Genomic DNA, 15,774 nt, shown 5'->3' with positions numbered 1-15,774 from the left:
TCGTCTGCTCCATCTGCCAGAGTCTGTCTTCGCATGCAGGGGAAAGTCCCTAGCTCACTGAGGGTGTGAGATCCATTGGCTACCCTCACCTGGTTTAGCCGGCCAGTTGAAGCCGTTTCCAGGGTGTGGGTGCTGTCACCTGCTGAAACCTTCTAGGAGCCCCAGGTGAGAGCTGAATGCAGGGTGGGGACCAAAGGTGAGCAAGGTAACAGTCCATCAGCTGGACAGGTGGGACAGGAGTGGGGATGTGTGTGTGCGTGTAGACCCTCCCCTCCTCACTCCAGTCTTTCCCCCATTTCACACCCTTCCCCCTTGCTCCAGCCCCACCTGCTGCATCTTCCTACCTGTGCTGAGTCCACCTGAGCACTCCAAGGCCAATGTAGGGAGTAGAGGAAGGGAGCCACCTGCTTCCACCCTCACCCCTCAATTCTTCACTTCCATTCCTTGCTTCGCACCGAAGCCCAAGCATGATTAAAGAGGCAGGCAAAGAACGGTCTTGGATAGACTTGATTCCAGGAAAATTACGGTGGCGGTGCAGAGGGCAGAGATAGCCGTTCTCTGGAGAGACCAGTCTGGCGAGCCCCATCACCTCCTGCAAGTCCCCTCTCTTGAGCTTTTCCACCACCAGGCTGGCTACAGAGCCGCAGCAGGAATCCCCAAAAGACAATGAAGGGTTTTTGTAGGGTGGGCGGAGAGGGCAACAGGGGACAGGAAGATACCCACACTCCACAGAAAACAGCAGCTTCCTTTCCCCTCCCCAGGAGGGGTCAGGGAAGAGATTCCCCCAGCCAGTCTCTTGGAAATGGGAGCTGGAGCAGCTGTGAAGTCCTTTCTCCCTGCTCCCATGAAACGGATTAAGCAGGAGTTTCCCATGATGCATCTGGGTTGGGGATGGAGCGGTCTTACTTGCCCATGCTTTGGCACAGAAGTGCACGGGAAGGCCATCTACCTTCTTCGTGAACTCAGCCTAAACGGGGTGATGGTGGCCGGGGAGAGTAACATAGAGCACACAACATGCGTCACACAGACCCCGGCCCAGCCCCTTGGGCTGATACTTACTGCGGCCGGGAGCTGAGGGTATGTTTCCATTAGATGAGTGTTGTTCCGTCCTCCTAGGTAAACAGCAGACACTGTTTGATCCTATAGCAAGCAGGGGGTCTCTCCCCCAACAACAGAACCAGCACATTACCCCTCGTCCTATACTAGTGACCAGTCATGTGAAATAATAAATCTCATTCGCTTTCTTTGTGCCACATAGTCATCCATCCAATTTTTATCTTGCCCTTGGCCACACCAGTGGTGGTTTCCAAACTTTCTACACTGACGGAACCTTCCCCGTATTGACCTGTTTGCAAAGGGAGCCCTCGTGTGCCAGCAAAGGAAACCCCGGTAAATTGCAGGGAATTCTGGCACACGTTCTAAACAGCGCACTCAGTTGACGGGCAGCCTCCGGCCCTTCAGATGCTGCTGGACTACATCTCCCATGATTCCCAGCTAACAGGGCCACTAGTCAGGGATGGTGAAAGTTGTAGTCCAACAACATCTACAGAGTTGAAGGGTCCTCAACTGGTCATAAAAGGGCACTGGCAAGGCCTTGGGGGGGGCCTTGCTGTTTCCCTGTGTGAACTGAGAATAGGGCTAGGGCACACCCCTATGTGGTTACGAGCAAAAACCAGTAGGCACGGGCCAGCCTTGTTTTGTCTTCCATTGCTTATGGCTTCATTGGCAAGTATTGGAGATGATCTGAAGACCCCACCCCCCCAGTCTCTCTGTCTTTCAGACACGCCCCCCAACCTTTATACGTCTGTTGTGAGTTCAGGAGACGAATTTTCTCCTCCCGTGAACACCGTCAATCTTTGAAATTTTGGCACTATCACCATCCTACCCCACCCCTTACGATCTCCCCACTTACATATGTATTTGACTTTTCAGGGTCGCTGATAGCTGAAAGTTTGGCAGGTCCATGCTTAATATTGTTGCCTAAACATGTCATAAACAATGCTTAAGACTTAACACTTTTTACAAAAGGGTCCATCCAATCATAATTACCCATTCGCTCCATATGTGTGTTTTAAACTTTTTAAACGCTTTTAGTGGTTTCACTGTATGATTTTATGCTTTTATTGCTGTACACCGCTTTGATATATTTGTTATATTGCAGCAGTATACATATATTTGTTATAATAAATAAATTGATTTATAAATCAATAAATAAAATGTGTGTGCTTTTGGAGTCACCAGATTCAACAGAGGGCAGGCCTTCTGTGTCTTTTGACAGGCTATACAGAAGCGGGAAATTTCAGCCCCTGCAACTTATTCAAGTTCTTTCCAAGTGTCACAGTGGAAGCAGAAGCTTCTTCCCCTGTCCCATCTTGAATCTGGCAACCCGGGTTAGTGTCTGTGCTTTGGCTGGGAGGCATAAACAGCAGGACACACTTGGTTCTTCCAAGAGATGTGTAAGACAGGGCTCCGACCCAGGCTGGAGAGACAGGAAAGGACAGCCTCAAACCCCAAGCGTGAGCAGAGAGACCAATCAAACCAGGTAAATAGAGCAGGAAGGTCCTAGAGAAGCTGGGGAGATGGTAAATTCAGATGGCAAATAGGGAACCCCAATCCAAGATGAACGGGATGGCAAACTTACCCCAAGGCAGTCTTGGTGAACAGGAAATAGCCCAGACCTCCAATGAGTGCTACTCCAAGCACACAACCTATGACAATTCCAACAATTTGTCCTGGACTGAGACCCGAACCTGGTGGAGTTGATTCTGGAAGAGGTGAACAAGAGGAATCGTGAACTTTGGAAAGTACAGTATACACTAGTGGCCAAAATTATGGAAACCTTTTGGGAAAAGTGTATTTCCGAGATGAGATGTCTCATAACACCAATTTTTTTTGGGGGGGGGGAGTAAGACCATAAAATTATATATCAATGGAAAGATAATTTAATGAAGAGTGTAATGCAACAGAGTTTGTTCAATTATCTGTATTCTATCAAAAGTTATAGCCAAATAACCAGAAAAAGGAAGCACAACATGCTTAGGTTGATATGCAGAAGTTTCCTCCCCTCCCCCCCCCCCCCCGCAAAGAAAACCAACTCTATGACCGTAATGCCCCCTTCCCTTTACTAAATCAGTCTTATGGAACCTCTATCCAAAGTTGCCATCTGTTGATTTATTTTAGCGTCCCTAGCTCCTGTGCCTTCAATGTCACTCTGACAAACAGAAATTCAGACAGTGAACTTTTTAATGGCATGGAGGTAAGTGGTGGTGGGAAAACTTCACCAGCGTGTTTTCTGCATGGTCTGAGTACTGTTAACAAAGCAAAGGGGCAGGAGTGAAAAAAGAGGAGGCAACTTTACCCCAAGTTTATATGTGGTATGGGTGCAGCGAGGCTTCTCAAACTTTCACTTCATATCCCCTTTCCTCACAAGCGCTGGCCTCAGGATTAATTTTTTAAAAATTCTACAGCACGTTTCATTTGCCGTAATAGCAAAACGGTTCACAACCCAGAAACCTTATGGGATTCAACAAAACCAGAAAAATCAGCCAAGTACTAGAGGTCAGGCAAGGCCAGTGCAAAGAGACAGATCTTTAACGGCTGCCAAAAGCAGCCAGGCTGGCCTAATAGGGAGAGTGAGCAATCCACACGGTAGGGACCACAACAGAAAAGGCCCTCTCGACTCTTACGAATGTAACCTTCATAAAGGTCTGATATGGTTGGGGGTTCCCATCTTTAAGCCATAGTGACGTGGGCAGCCTACTTGGGAGGAGGAAGTCCTGCAAATATCCTCATCCCAAGCTCTATAGGGCTTTGTAAACCAAAACTAACAGTGCAGTCCCTAACCATATCTACTCAGAGGTTATTCAAGTTGGTGATGGCTACCTCCTCCCTAGCCCGGCTGCTGCTCTCCTACCAGGAGCTAAGTCATGGTTTGTGTGTACCTGGGCTGGTGGTTTGTCTCACTCCAAACCAACCATGGGCTGTAGCCAAGGTTTGCTCTTGGCTTACAGCTTGTGGTTTGCTTGAGGAAGACAAGTCACGAGCCTGGGTTTGGACCATGAGCTGCGACAAACCATGGCTTAGCTCTAGATAGTGTTGAGTAGGGTTGCCATATGTTTGGAATTTCCTGGACATTGCCAAAAAAAGCTCAACAACTTTTGAAATATGGCAACTCTAGTGTTGAGCAACCCACACGCTTGCTCATTAATACTTAGTCATACTTTGGCTTAGCGTTCCGTGTGAAACACACTACGGTCAAATGATTTTGGAGCCCTCTGATGCACACTCACAGGAGAAGAAGGGAATCTGTTTCTGGTTCATATTATTCTATGACTATTATTATTATTATTATTATTATTATTAATCCGTCCTTCACCCTACAGTCCCAGGGTGGATTACAGCAATTTAAAATACAACATTAGATACAGTTTAAAAACTTACAATTGCTAAAAGCACAATCACAAAAAAACGATTTAATAAAAATAACAATATCTAATAGAAAGCAATATACAGCTGCTTATATTACACTTAGGTTTCCAATCTTTCTGCATCTTAAAGGCCATTTCTTATTTGCTGCAAATTTGCAGCTCTAAGCTGAGAGGTTGTGTCGCATTTTGGTCTGATGCATGTAAGAGGAAGCTGTTGGACTTTTCAAACGCCGAGAACGAAGATGAAAATTAACAAACATCTAAATTTGTTCCTGTAACCAGGGGGTTGGTAGTGAGTCAATATTAACAAATTCACGCCATGCCTATGGATGATGCTAAGCAAACAAATCGGCAAACCAGAACCACCACAAGAAATGGGGTTCTCAGGCTGCAGCACAGAGAGTAGCTCTGTACCTTGCAAACCAGTAGGTCTCTTCACACATCACATGCACAGGGGCAACACAGATACAAAGGGTGTGTGGAGGCTCCATCCCGGATGACCTGTGGCTCCTCCTGTGTGGAGGGAGAACTTCTGGAGCAGGCAGCCCTTTCTACCCATGTGAGCTCCCTATGGGATTTAGAATGTGGGAAGACCAGGTGTATAAAGCAACATGGGTAGCTCCATGAGAAGAATAAAAAAACCCATGGCTTGCACTTGCTGCACCCCTTCTACAATGCCTAGGCAACCTGTATCATTTTTGTACTTCTGAACAGCTTCTAAACCAATGTCCACACATCTCCGGATCATCATTCCTCCTCCAAAAGAAAACACCTCATTGCTTTAATACTAAAGACGACAGAAAATGTGCCACAAAGTTTTTCCTTAGCATTCAGGTGCAAGAATAGATAACAAGGTCTGCCTCTTCTGTTTTTTAACCCTAGCCCTGCGTAATCTATGCCTTTAAACTGCAGTCGGACACCCAGAAACCAAGCAGGTGAAGCTTTTGCTAGTAAAGAGCTGCAACAATGCGGGGTGGGGAAAACCGAAGCTATTACGTTTTCAGGCTGTAGTTAAAGTTTAATTTTTTTTAACGCAGTTTATTGTTTGATTATATCTTATCTTGCTTGTCGTGTTTTATTTTGTGACACTGTTAATAGTCCTGCGTGGCCATCTCGCCTAGAAAGGCAGGGTATATGTTTTTTTAAATAATGAAAGGCGCAGGAGCAAGGGAAAACCTAAACAAGACCTTTGGGTTGGATCCAGTTCCACCTAGTTCCACTGAGATCACGGGGAGTTGTCAGGATGAACTCACTCAACTGGTTTCAATGAGATCTTGGTGCAGTTGACTTTAGATACCACCCTTTTCTGCCCGCAAAAAAGTCAGTTGCGTCCTCCTCTGTTAATTCCACTTGGATTGGCCACATTTCCAAATAATCAGGTCCAGGGGGAGACTGTGGGACATTCAAAATGCTGGTGGGACAAGAGGCAAATGTGGGCTTGTCAAGGGACTCACCCTGCGTTGTCAATTTCACATTGACAGATGCTGAGGCCAGCTTCTCAATGACGCTGTTGTAAGCCTGGCAGGTGTAATTGCCTCCATCTTCCCAGGCTGTTAAGTCTGTGTTGAAGGTGTTCGCCGTCACATTCATATTAGTATGATTGAAAAACCACCGAAACTGGGCTTCGGGTAGGGACTCTGCAGTACACAGCAGAGCCAAACGGGAACCTAGTTTTAGAGTTACGGTTCCTGTTTGGTTCAGCTTAACGTTATTTGGCCCATCTAGAAAGGAAAGCAAGTAGAATCAGGACCAAGGGGTGGAAACAGGGGCGAGGTGCGTTTGTGTCGTCCTGCCCCCCTGTGTGTAAAGGTAAAGGTAAAGGGAACCCTGACTATTAGGTCCAGTTGTGACCGACTCAGGGGTTGCGGCGCTCATCTTGCTTTATTGGCCAAGGGAGCCAGCGTACAGCTTCCGCGTCAAGTGGCCAGCATGACTAAGCTGCTTCTGGCGAACCAGAGCAGCGCATGGAAACCCCGTTTACCTTCCCGCTGGAGCGGTACCTATTTATCTACTTGCACTTTGAGGTGCTTTCGAACTGCTAGGTTGGCAGGAGCAGGGACCGAGCAACAGGAGCTCACCCCGTCGCGGGGATTTGAACTGCTGACCTTCTGATCGGCAAGTCCTAGGCTCTGTGGTTTAACCCACAGCGCCACCCACGTCCGTACACACACCTGCCTCCGTGTGTGTGCACCACCCCAAAAGGCAGCAAGAGAGCTGGCCAACCCGCTATAGGGCTTAATATGAGAAAGTGTTCACTGGGGTTCAGCTCTCTGAAGGCATTTTCAATGGCTTAGCTTTAGAAGGCAGGCCTTTATTAATAAAGGAGACAGCATCTGCCAGCATTTGCAGAGTACTTTTCCCGCCTCCCCACGAGCTACCTCCACACATCAGGGTTAGGGAATGGAGGCTCCTAGCCTCCAAGTATGCTTCGAGCGCCAGCACCCCTTATTTCAGAAAGATCAGGGGTGGGGAGATCAAGGGAGAGAGGAAATCCCCATTAGGACTCACAGATGCCCTCCCTGCCAAATGCATGCAGCAACGGCAAGGAGAAAGGAGCCACCAAGCATTTTCAAACCAGGGTTACTTACATGCCAAGCTAATCTTACTGGGGTTGCTTGTGGCATTGCTGACAGGGTTGGTAGCTTTACATGTATACATCCCTTCCTCATCTTTGGAGACGGCAGTTAGAGTGAGGGTTCGGTTCCTGTCGAAAAGCACAGCCTTATCTGGGACAGGGTTACTGCCCTTGAACCAGGTGACGTTGACATCGAGGCTGTTGGAGGTGTTACACTGCAAGGAGACGTTTGCGTTCTCTGCCACTATGGCTTCTGCAGGCCACAGGACTGGATTGGAGAGGGTTTCTGCACACAAAACAGAAAGAGGGTCATGTTTTGTGGGTCCTCATGGCCCCTAAATCTGGGCAGGGTCTCTTCAAGTGTGGTTATTAGGGAAAGTGCAGCACTTTGTCTCTGGAGTGTGTCAGAAATCCTGTCACTTTTAAAGGAGAATCCTGCTTCTTTTGAAAGCATAGCTCGAGATTGCTATACGAAAGTATTCAAGGAATTACGTACTGAATGGCTAGGGCCGTGGGTTGTTTTGGGCACCGTTGTCTCTGTTGCATTATAGAGAACACACAGAAAGGGTGTGTGTGTGTTGGAGGAGATACATTTTGGCAGCATTTCCAGGCAAGACATCTCAAGAAGGAAGCAAATGAGCTAGAAGCTTCCTGCAGCTGCTCTCCAAAGGCCTCTTCTTAGCAGCAATTTACATGGAATTTGCAAACTGTGATTTAATGAAATTTTGAAATGAGAGTAGTTGAGACAGTGACTGACCTCATGCTTTGAAATGAACAATTAAGTGGCGCCAGCGATTGCTATAACCCAGACTTTTTACAAAAACAAGGTGATTAGATTTTTTTTTTTTTACAACCTATATGTTGTCTGGTCACTTTTAAGCCCTATTAGTGCTCAATCTCGGGTGTCCGTCCCTTGCCCATTTAAAAGTAGTTGGACACCAGTTGCTGATGGCGTCACATAATAGGGTGTTGTGGGGTTTTTGTAAAGGGAATGTTAATATGGGGAGTGTGCAGCTAAGTGCTTTAATGAAGTGTCGGGGAAGTTTATGCAATTTGCAGGAACAAGCAGGAAAGCTTTCCCAGGGTTCTTCCACGAGGAAGAACATCCTGGGCAACTGCACCACACGCAGCGATGCTTCGAGGTTCCCGAGGGTCCTGGGGCAAGATGCTCTTAGTTGGGCCCTCTTCCTGAACAGGCACCATTTAACCTGCCCATTGACCATTAGCTTGTCTCTTCTCCTGGGCCAAATCGGCACCACCTCTCAGAGAGTGAGTGAGAGAGAAGACAAGGCACTCTAACCCAACCTGGTGCCCTTCCAGATGTTTGGGATTACAAGTACCATCAGCTCCAGCCAGCACTGATGGGTTAGCAGGAGCTGATGGGGGCTGTAATTCAGAATATCTGGAGGTCACCTGCATTGGGGAAGACGGTGACAGGGTGAGCCTGCTCCTCTCATTGCTTGCTTGAAGAAAGCAGGAGGCGAGTCACCAAAGAAGCTGCAGAGGCACCTATTGAGGAGTCCCCCTAACCACTAGGAGGAAGGACAAGATGTTTATTGGATAGTGTGTGTGTGTGTGGGGGGGGGGTCACTGCTAGGGAACTGAATGGACAGGGGTGCAGGTCCCTGACACGTATTTGCATGCAATCTGCATATGTTCATTTATATGTAGAGATGCCTCTGGGAAATTAAGATGTTGAGAGGCTGGGGTTTCCTCACCACGACTGCACTTCATAATGCATTCAGCCGTCCTATAAGCAAAGTAAAATAAATAGTTAAAACAGTTTTTTTAAAAAAAAGGAGTGGAGGAGGAAACGAACAGATGTAAAATACCCCATGGCTCAAGGTCCCCTGGGATGCCTCTGGTAGTGCAGCAGGATTTAACAGATTTAGAGACATGCTTTTGATTTTTGTATTAAATCACACGTGTGGGTGCTCGTTTAATTGGTTTTCTTGGATTTGGGAATGAATTCAATTAATTAAAAGGAAGCAAAGCGACGCCAGCAAGGAGCAATGGGAACTGAATTTTAGGAGGATAACGAGAAGAATTCCTTCGGAACCCTTTCAGAGAATTCCAAGGATACAGTCCCTGGGAACCACAAGGAGTAAACAGGTTTGAAAGGCAGGTATGTTTATAATGACGAGGGCAGCGCATGAGACAAAGGTGGGGTGGAAGGGTGGTGGTGGTGGGAGAATAAGAGAGATGAGGAACAGACCCCAGATGCACTACACAGAGTTGTTATCACTGAGGGAGGTGATTCAGTCAGCCAGGATATCCCCCAGGGTGATAAACAAAGCACTAAGCTGTATCTCAGTTCAAGGGTTGAGCTTTATTGGCATAATAAGGAAATGCTGAAACCAAGATTAAAGAAAGGCGTTTGAGATGCAACGTGCGGAAAGAACCTGGAGGACACAAACACACCTGGAATGTCACATTTTCATAGACAATGGATGCTGGATAGATGAGGGTAAATTACCGGTACAAGTGAAAAAGTGGAATGAGACAGCACAAAGAAGTGATTTGCAAATTCTACAGAGCAAACAGATGTGAAAGAGCAGGCTTTTGCCTAGCTCATCTGCCAGGAAGCAGCAATGGAGCTGATGACAGTTCACAGTTCTGGGTGGCACGTGACAATGCGACCAAGGGAAACAGCCAGCAACAACTTCAACACCCAATGGATGGTGGGGGTTGGAAGCAGACCTTGATACAGGACTCTCTGAACCTGAGCAGAGCTGAGACACATTAACCTAGTAACCAACCGAAACTTAACAGGAGGCTTTCGCACAATCACTTTGCATAAATTAGTTACCTGAGAATCAGGGCTGTGTGTACTCCATGTTTTAAAAACAAACAAACAAATCTACACCTACCTAGGGAATCCCAATTCTGCTCCAAAAAAACCTGAATTCTGTGACATAAAATAAATTACGCAGGTTCAACTTATTTCGCAGATTTGCACAATTTAGTTTTTCATTTGTATTGGTCTGCATAATCTCTTGGTTCATGTTTTCCTGTGTAAGGACAAACCCCAGGCATTGGCAACCATTCTTTTAGTGACCTCCCTGGCTTCTGAAATTTCAGCAACTATCTACCAAACACTCCCAGACATACTGTTGCAGTAGTAAGGGATAGAAACTGTTTTAAAAGCTTTGCAACCTGGCACTTGCAGGGATCACGGTTACTCTTTACAGGAGAACCCCCAACTGGGGATAATCATGGTTGCCATTTCCAAGAAGATGAAATCTCAAATACAATGGTTGCGTATTTGTGTAGGGTTCATGCAAAACCATGAAAAATTTGTGAATTCGTAACTCCTATGCACTGAATGCATCCTTGGAAGGCGCAGAGAAGGATAAAGTCACACTGGTTTAAAACTGTCAAGTTGGCACTGCCCAAAGGGCAAGGCAACAGTTGCATATGATCTGCCAGCAAACAAACAAAGAATTAAACCTAGCTTAGTCACTGAGCCGGTCTTCTCAAGGGCTTGGATCTTTTTCAGATCCGTTTGCTTCCTGTTACTATTCTGGTACTCCATGCTATTATGCTTCTTCCCTCCCAACCCGAAACTGCCAGAATCTCAGCACAAACCTCATTCATATTTGGGGTCCAAGATCTGCACAGAGACCAGGCTAAGCTGCGGCTGATGGCAACCACTCCACATGCTGCAGAGCGACTCTTTCCCAGTTCAGTTCGAACCGCTGACCTTCTGATCGGCAAGCCCTAGGCTCTGTGGTTTAACCCACCCATGTCCCAACAGATTACTCCTAAGGAAAAGCAACTCAGGCTCCACAGAAGAAGTGGAGAAAGCTTTGGAGTCCACACTAAGACCCTCAGCAATTTTCAAAGTGGTCAATGGAGGGGGCCACTAACATAGAATTCAAATGGTGTTTTTCCATAAACACGCTGCAGAACACCTGAATGAAGCGTGCAGTGGACCATGGGTGGTCCACAGTCCACAGTTTGGGAACCCTTGGCCTAGAAGTTTGGATAACGCAGATCATTCCAATGCACAATGCAAAGTGAGAGTCCCATCACTAAGCTATGCTAACAGAATCTCATTAACCTTCCAGCGCGGTCTATGTTGCATAAGAAACTTACATGCTAAAGATCTGGGGTGGGAGACAAGTGGCCCTCGGCCAAATTTTGTGGATGTGTGCCTAGAGGAAGAGCAGGAGGCAGGACAGGGGTGGGTGGTGAGCCAATAGAGATCGTGCTAATGGAAGAAGTGTGGAGGGAAGGGGGCGCTTTGAAAGCTCTCAGTTCAGACCTCTGAGCTCAAGCTGTCCCTCCCCCTGAAGCCCGATGGGTGGGGAGGAAGAAAAGAGCAGCCCCAGCTACAAACAGATTAATGGTAAAGGTAAAGGGACCCCTGACCTTTAGGTTCAGTCGCAGATGACTCTGGGTTTGTGGCGCTCATCTTGCTTTACTGGCCGAGGGAGCCGGCGTTTCTCCGCAGACAGGTCATGTGGCCAGCATGACTAAGCTGCTTCTGGCAAACCAGAGCAGCACACGGAAATGCCGTTTACCTTCCCGCACTTTGATGTGCTTTCGAACTGCTAGGTTGGCAGGAGCAGGGACCGAGCAACAGGAGCTCACCCCATCACGGGGATTCGAACTGCCGACCTTCTGATCGGCAAGCCCTAGGCTCTGTGGTTTAACCCACCTATGTCCCAACAGATTACTCCTAAGGAAAAGCAACTCAGGCTCCACAGAAGAAAGTTTCCTCACCTCCTAATCTAAATAAGCATGGTACACAAAGGAACATTATATGGGATTCTCTCTCTCCCCACGCCCCCCTGTTCCCAGATGTAGACAGAATATAATATACCCAAGTTAGTACTCTGGGTTATCAAGTTAGGACCACGTGGCATGTTTCAACTATCAAGTTAGCTATGTATGTTATTAAAACGGCGGCGGCGACACCCTACTACCAGTCATTATTCTTGTCATTATTTAACGCTCCATTTTTGGGATTGTCTGACCATTCGCTGCAGGCATCAGGCAAAATGAGTAGAAAATAAAGGAAGTTGTTATGTACTGAGTTGAATAGGATCCAAACTGCAGCAGTCTGATTGGTCCTAGAACAATAGGATCCAAAAGGCAGCAGTCTGATTGGTCCTAGAACAATAGGATTCAGAATGCAGCAGTCTGATTGGTCCTAGAACAATGCAGCAGTATGATTGGTTGGCAGGAACTACCCAATCATGCTCCAGATAGAAGTGAATCCACAACCTGATTGGCTTACAGTAGAATTCCGGAATTAGCCAATCATGTGTAGCCCATTGTGTAAATAATGTATATAAAGCAGATACTTTGAGGGGACTCTCATTCATTCCTCCTCACCACTATGAGCTGAATAAAGAGCATGAAATCACCTTGCGACTCTGAGTATATTTCACTGGCGACGAAGGTGGGATCCCGCTGAGCTGACTGCCACACACAGCACCGCAGCACCGCCACCTGCCGCACCGCTGCCTCGCACCGTGTATCCAGGCTTCAGCTCCGGGACACAAGGAACTCAGAATGGCAACCGACAACAGCTTCTCGCCGTTCAACCCAGCATCGGGAGACTGGGAAGCGTACGCCTCCCGTTTCACCTTCCTCCTAGAAGCCAAAGGGGTCACCGACGAAGAAGACGCCAAGAAGAGGGCGATATTCTTCAGCGTCTGCGGAGAGGAGACGTTTGAAATCGCCCGGGCTCTCCTTGCGCCTGAAGACGTCGCTACTGTTCCATACAAAACAATAATGGAACAGCTGAAGGGGCACTTTTCGCCGCAGCCCTCAGTGGTGGCTCGTCGAAATGCCTTCTACGCAAAGCGGCAAGCCCCTGGGGAAACCATAACTGGGTTTGTGACCTCTCTCCGCCAAGCCGCCCGGTTCTGCAACTTCTCAGAGCTGGAGAACATGCTTCGTGACCGCCTCGTCGGTGGCCTGAAGGATGAGAAGCTGCAACGATGCCTCTACGCTAAGAAGGACCTAACGTTCCAGGTCGCTCTGGAGGAGGCCCTGGCAACGGAAGCTGCCGAGAGGTCGACGCAAGAGGCACGGCCGAGCCAGCTGTCCCAACCGAGGGTCCACCACGAAGACCTCACCGACGACTCAGGATCCGACAGGGAGGAGGTGCACCGAGTACAGCAGCGCACTCAAGCAGCCCACATACCACAGCTGCCTCGACGAGAAGGAGGGAGCTGCGCAAGCTGTGGAGAAAGTCACGAGAGGAGGACCTGCCGTTTCCGCAACGCAGAGTGCAGGCAGTGCAGAAAATTGGGACACATCGCCCGGGTGTGTCGGGCTCGGCCCACCCGACGCCAGGCATCAGATGACCAATCCAAGAGCCCCAGGTCCCGGGGCCCAACGCACCAAGGCAACTCGACAGAGCTCACGGACTTCCAGGTATACCAGTTGCCCCACCCCAACGTAGAGAAAATTTATGTTGACGTACAGATAGAGGGGGCCCCATGCCGCATGGAGCTTGACACGGGTTCAACTCTATCCATAATCTCGGCAAGGACCTTAAGGAAACTGTGTCCTACTGGGGGTCCCAAACTCAGGCCGGCCCCATTCACCCTCCGGGACTTCCAAAAACGTAAGGTCCCCACAATGGGGGTGGGGACCTTCAGGGTGCAATACCGAGGGCGGACGCGGCAACTGGACTTGCTTGTGGTCAAGGGCCCCTACATTAGCTTACTGGGATTGGCATGGTTTGGACCACTGGGGCTAGCCGTCACCGGGGTGAACCACACTAGCTTACAAGAGGACGTGGACGCCATATGCAAGGAATTTCCGGGGGTTTTCGATGGGAAATTGGGACAGTATACGGGCCCCCCCATTGCTCTACAGCTTGACCCCGCAGTACGACCAGTCAGGCTCAAGGCCCGCCGGGTCCCGTTCGCCCTGAAACCCCGTATAGACGAGGAATTGGACCGGCTCGTGGAGCAAGGAGTGCTGGAGCCGGTGCCTAATGCCCCCTGGGAAACCCCAATCGTCACGCCCGTCAAGCCTAATGGTTCAGTCCGCATCTGCGCAGACTACAAATGTACCATAAACAAGGCCCTCACGGCCCATGCATACCCAGTGCCAGTGGTCAGCCATGTTCTTGCCACCCTGGCTGGGTCGAAAATTTTTGGCAAGCTGGACTTGGCCCAAGCATATCAACAGCTGCCAGTAGATGAGGCCACAGCAGAGGCACAGACGATTGTGACGCACAGAGGAGCATTCAGGGTAAAGCGGCTGCAATTCGGTGTCAGCGTGGCACCAGGCATATTCCAGAATCTAATGGACTCTCTACTTAAAGGGATTCCTGGCGTCACCCCCTTCTTCGATGATGTGTTGATTGCCGGGCCCACACCAAAGGAGTTTGAGGACCGCCTCCGCACCGTTCTGCACCGTTTCCAGACGGCGGGTCTCAAGGTGAAGCGGGAAAAATGTCTACTAGGAGTGCCTCAGGTGGACTTTCTGGGATTTATGGTGGACGCAGAAGGGGTCCACCCGACTGGGGACAAGGTACGGGCCATTTGTGATGCCCCAGCGCCCAAGAACAAGACTGAACTTCAGGCCTTCTTGGGACTATTGAACTTTTACCATTCCTTCCTTCCCCACAAGGCGGCGGTAGCAGAGCCCCTACACAGACTCCTGGACAAGCGGGCCCCTTGGGTGTGGGGCCAGCGCCAGGAGGCCGCATTCCAGGCAGTCAAGGACTTGCTTGTCTCAAACTCGGTCTTGGCACACTTCGACGAGAGGCTGCCGGTGGTGCTAGCATGCGATGCCTCACCCTATGGAATTGGCGCTGTCCTGGGACACCAACTCCCGGATGGAAGAGAGGTACCGGTGGCATACTTTTCCCAGACACTCAACGCAACCGAGCGGAACTACTCGCAAATCGACAAGGAGGGTCTGGCAATTGTGAAGGGAGTAAAAAAATTCCATGATTTCTTGTACGGGCGGCCCTTCACTGTGGTGACTGACCACAAGCCGTTGCTTGGCTTATTTGCCCCTGAAAAGCAGACCCCCCAAGTGCTGTCTCCTCGCGTCCTCAGGTGGTCAATTTTCCTTGCCAGCTACCAGTATGCACTGATTCACCGTCCGGGAAAGGCGATGGGCCATGCGGATGCCCTCAGCAGGCTACCACTACCGGAAACAGGCCCCGACCCAGCACCTGCACAAGAGGTTATGAGCCTGGAGCTGCTTCCCGACCGCCCCATTCAGGCACAAGAAGTTGCACACCATTCCAAGAAAGATAGGGTCATCTCCCGGGTCCTGGACTGGGTGTGGAGGGGATGGCCCAGCAGCAGCCCCGGGCCAGAATTCGCCGGCTACACAACCCGCAAACATGAACTGTCGGCCCACAAGGGGTGCCTGTTATGGGGAAGCAGGGTCGTTGTTCCCCAGCCCCTCCGCAAAAGGGTCCTCACAGCCCTACACGAGACACACCCAGGGGTAGTAAGAATGAAGGCCCTTGCCAGGAGTTATGTGTGGTGGCCGGGGATCGACGGAGAGATAGAGGCCTGGGTCAAACACTGCCAGGCCTGCCAAGAATCCCGCCCAGATCCCCCAAGGGCCCCAGTCCAGTCCTGGGAGTCCGCCCGAGCACCATGGTCACGCCTGCATGTGGACTTCGCTGGCCCCTTTCAGGGGAAAACATTCTTCATAGTGGTGGACTCCTACACCAAATGGCTGGAAGTCGCACTGGTACCGTCCACTTCTACGTCCGCAGCCATCCGGGTACTACGCAGGCTGTTTGCAACCCACGGGCTCCCTGACACTCTCGTCTCA

At 49.4% G+C, this 15,774-nt stretch overlaps 1 protein-coding gene across 1 annotated transcript in view; it reads right to left on the bottom strand.

Moving 5' to 3' along the window:
- The window catches only part of LOC128419033 (hemicentin-1-like), a 56,734-nt gene that overhangs the window by 3,795 nt on the left and 37,165 nt on the right, over nucleotides 1-15,774 (bottom strand). The window contains exons 23-26 of the mRNA XM_053399277.1: nucleotides 7,016-7,288; nucleotides 5,882-6,148; nucleotides 2,642-2,765; nucleotides 1,060-1,112 (exon numbers count right to left, since the gene is read on the bottom strand). Coding sequence (XP_053255252.1) covers nucleotides 1,060-1,112; nucleotides 2,642-2,765; nucleotides 5,882-6,148; nucleotides 7,016-7,288 — 717 coding nt within the window. The remainder of the gene's footprint in view (nucleotides 1-1,059; nucleotides 1,113-2,641; nucleotides 2,766-5,881; nucleotides 6,149-7,015; nucleotides 7,289-15,774) is intronic.

This window comes from Podarcis raffonei, chromosome 8 (assembly GCF_027172205.1).
Source record: "Podarcis raffonei isolate rPodRaf1 chromosome 8, rPodRaf1.pri, whole genome shotgun sequence".
Lineage (NCBI taxonomy): Eukaryota > Metazoa > Chordata > Lepidosauria > Squamata > Lacertidae > Podarcis > Podarcis raffonei.
The sequence above is the reverse complement of the archived record's forward strand: the minus strand, read 5'-3'. Positions and strand labels throughout refer to the sequence as shown.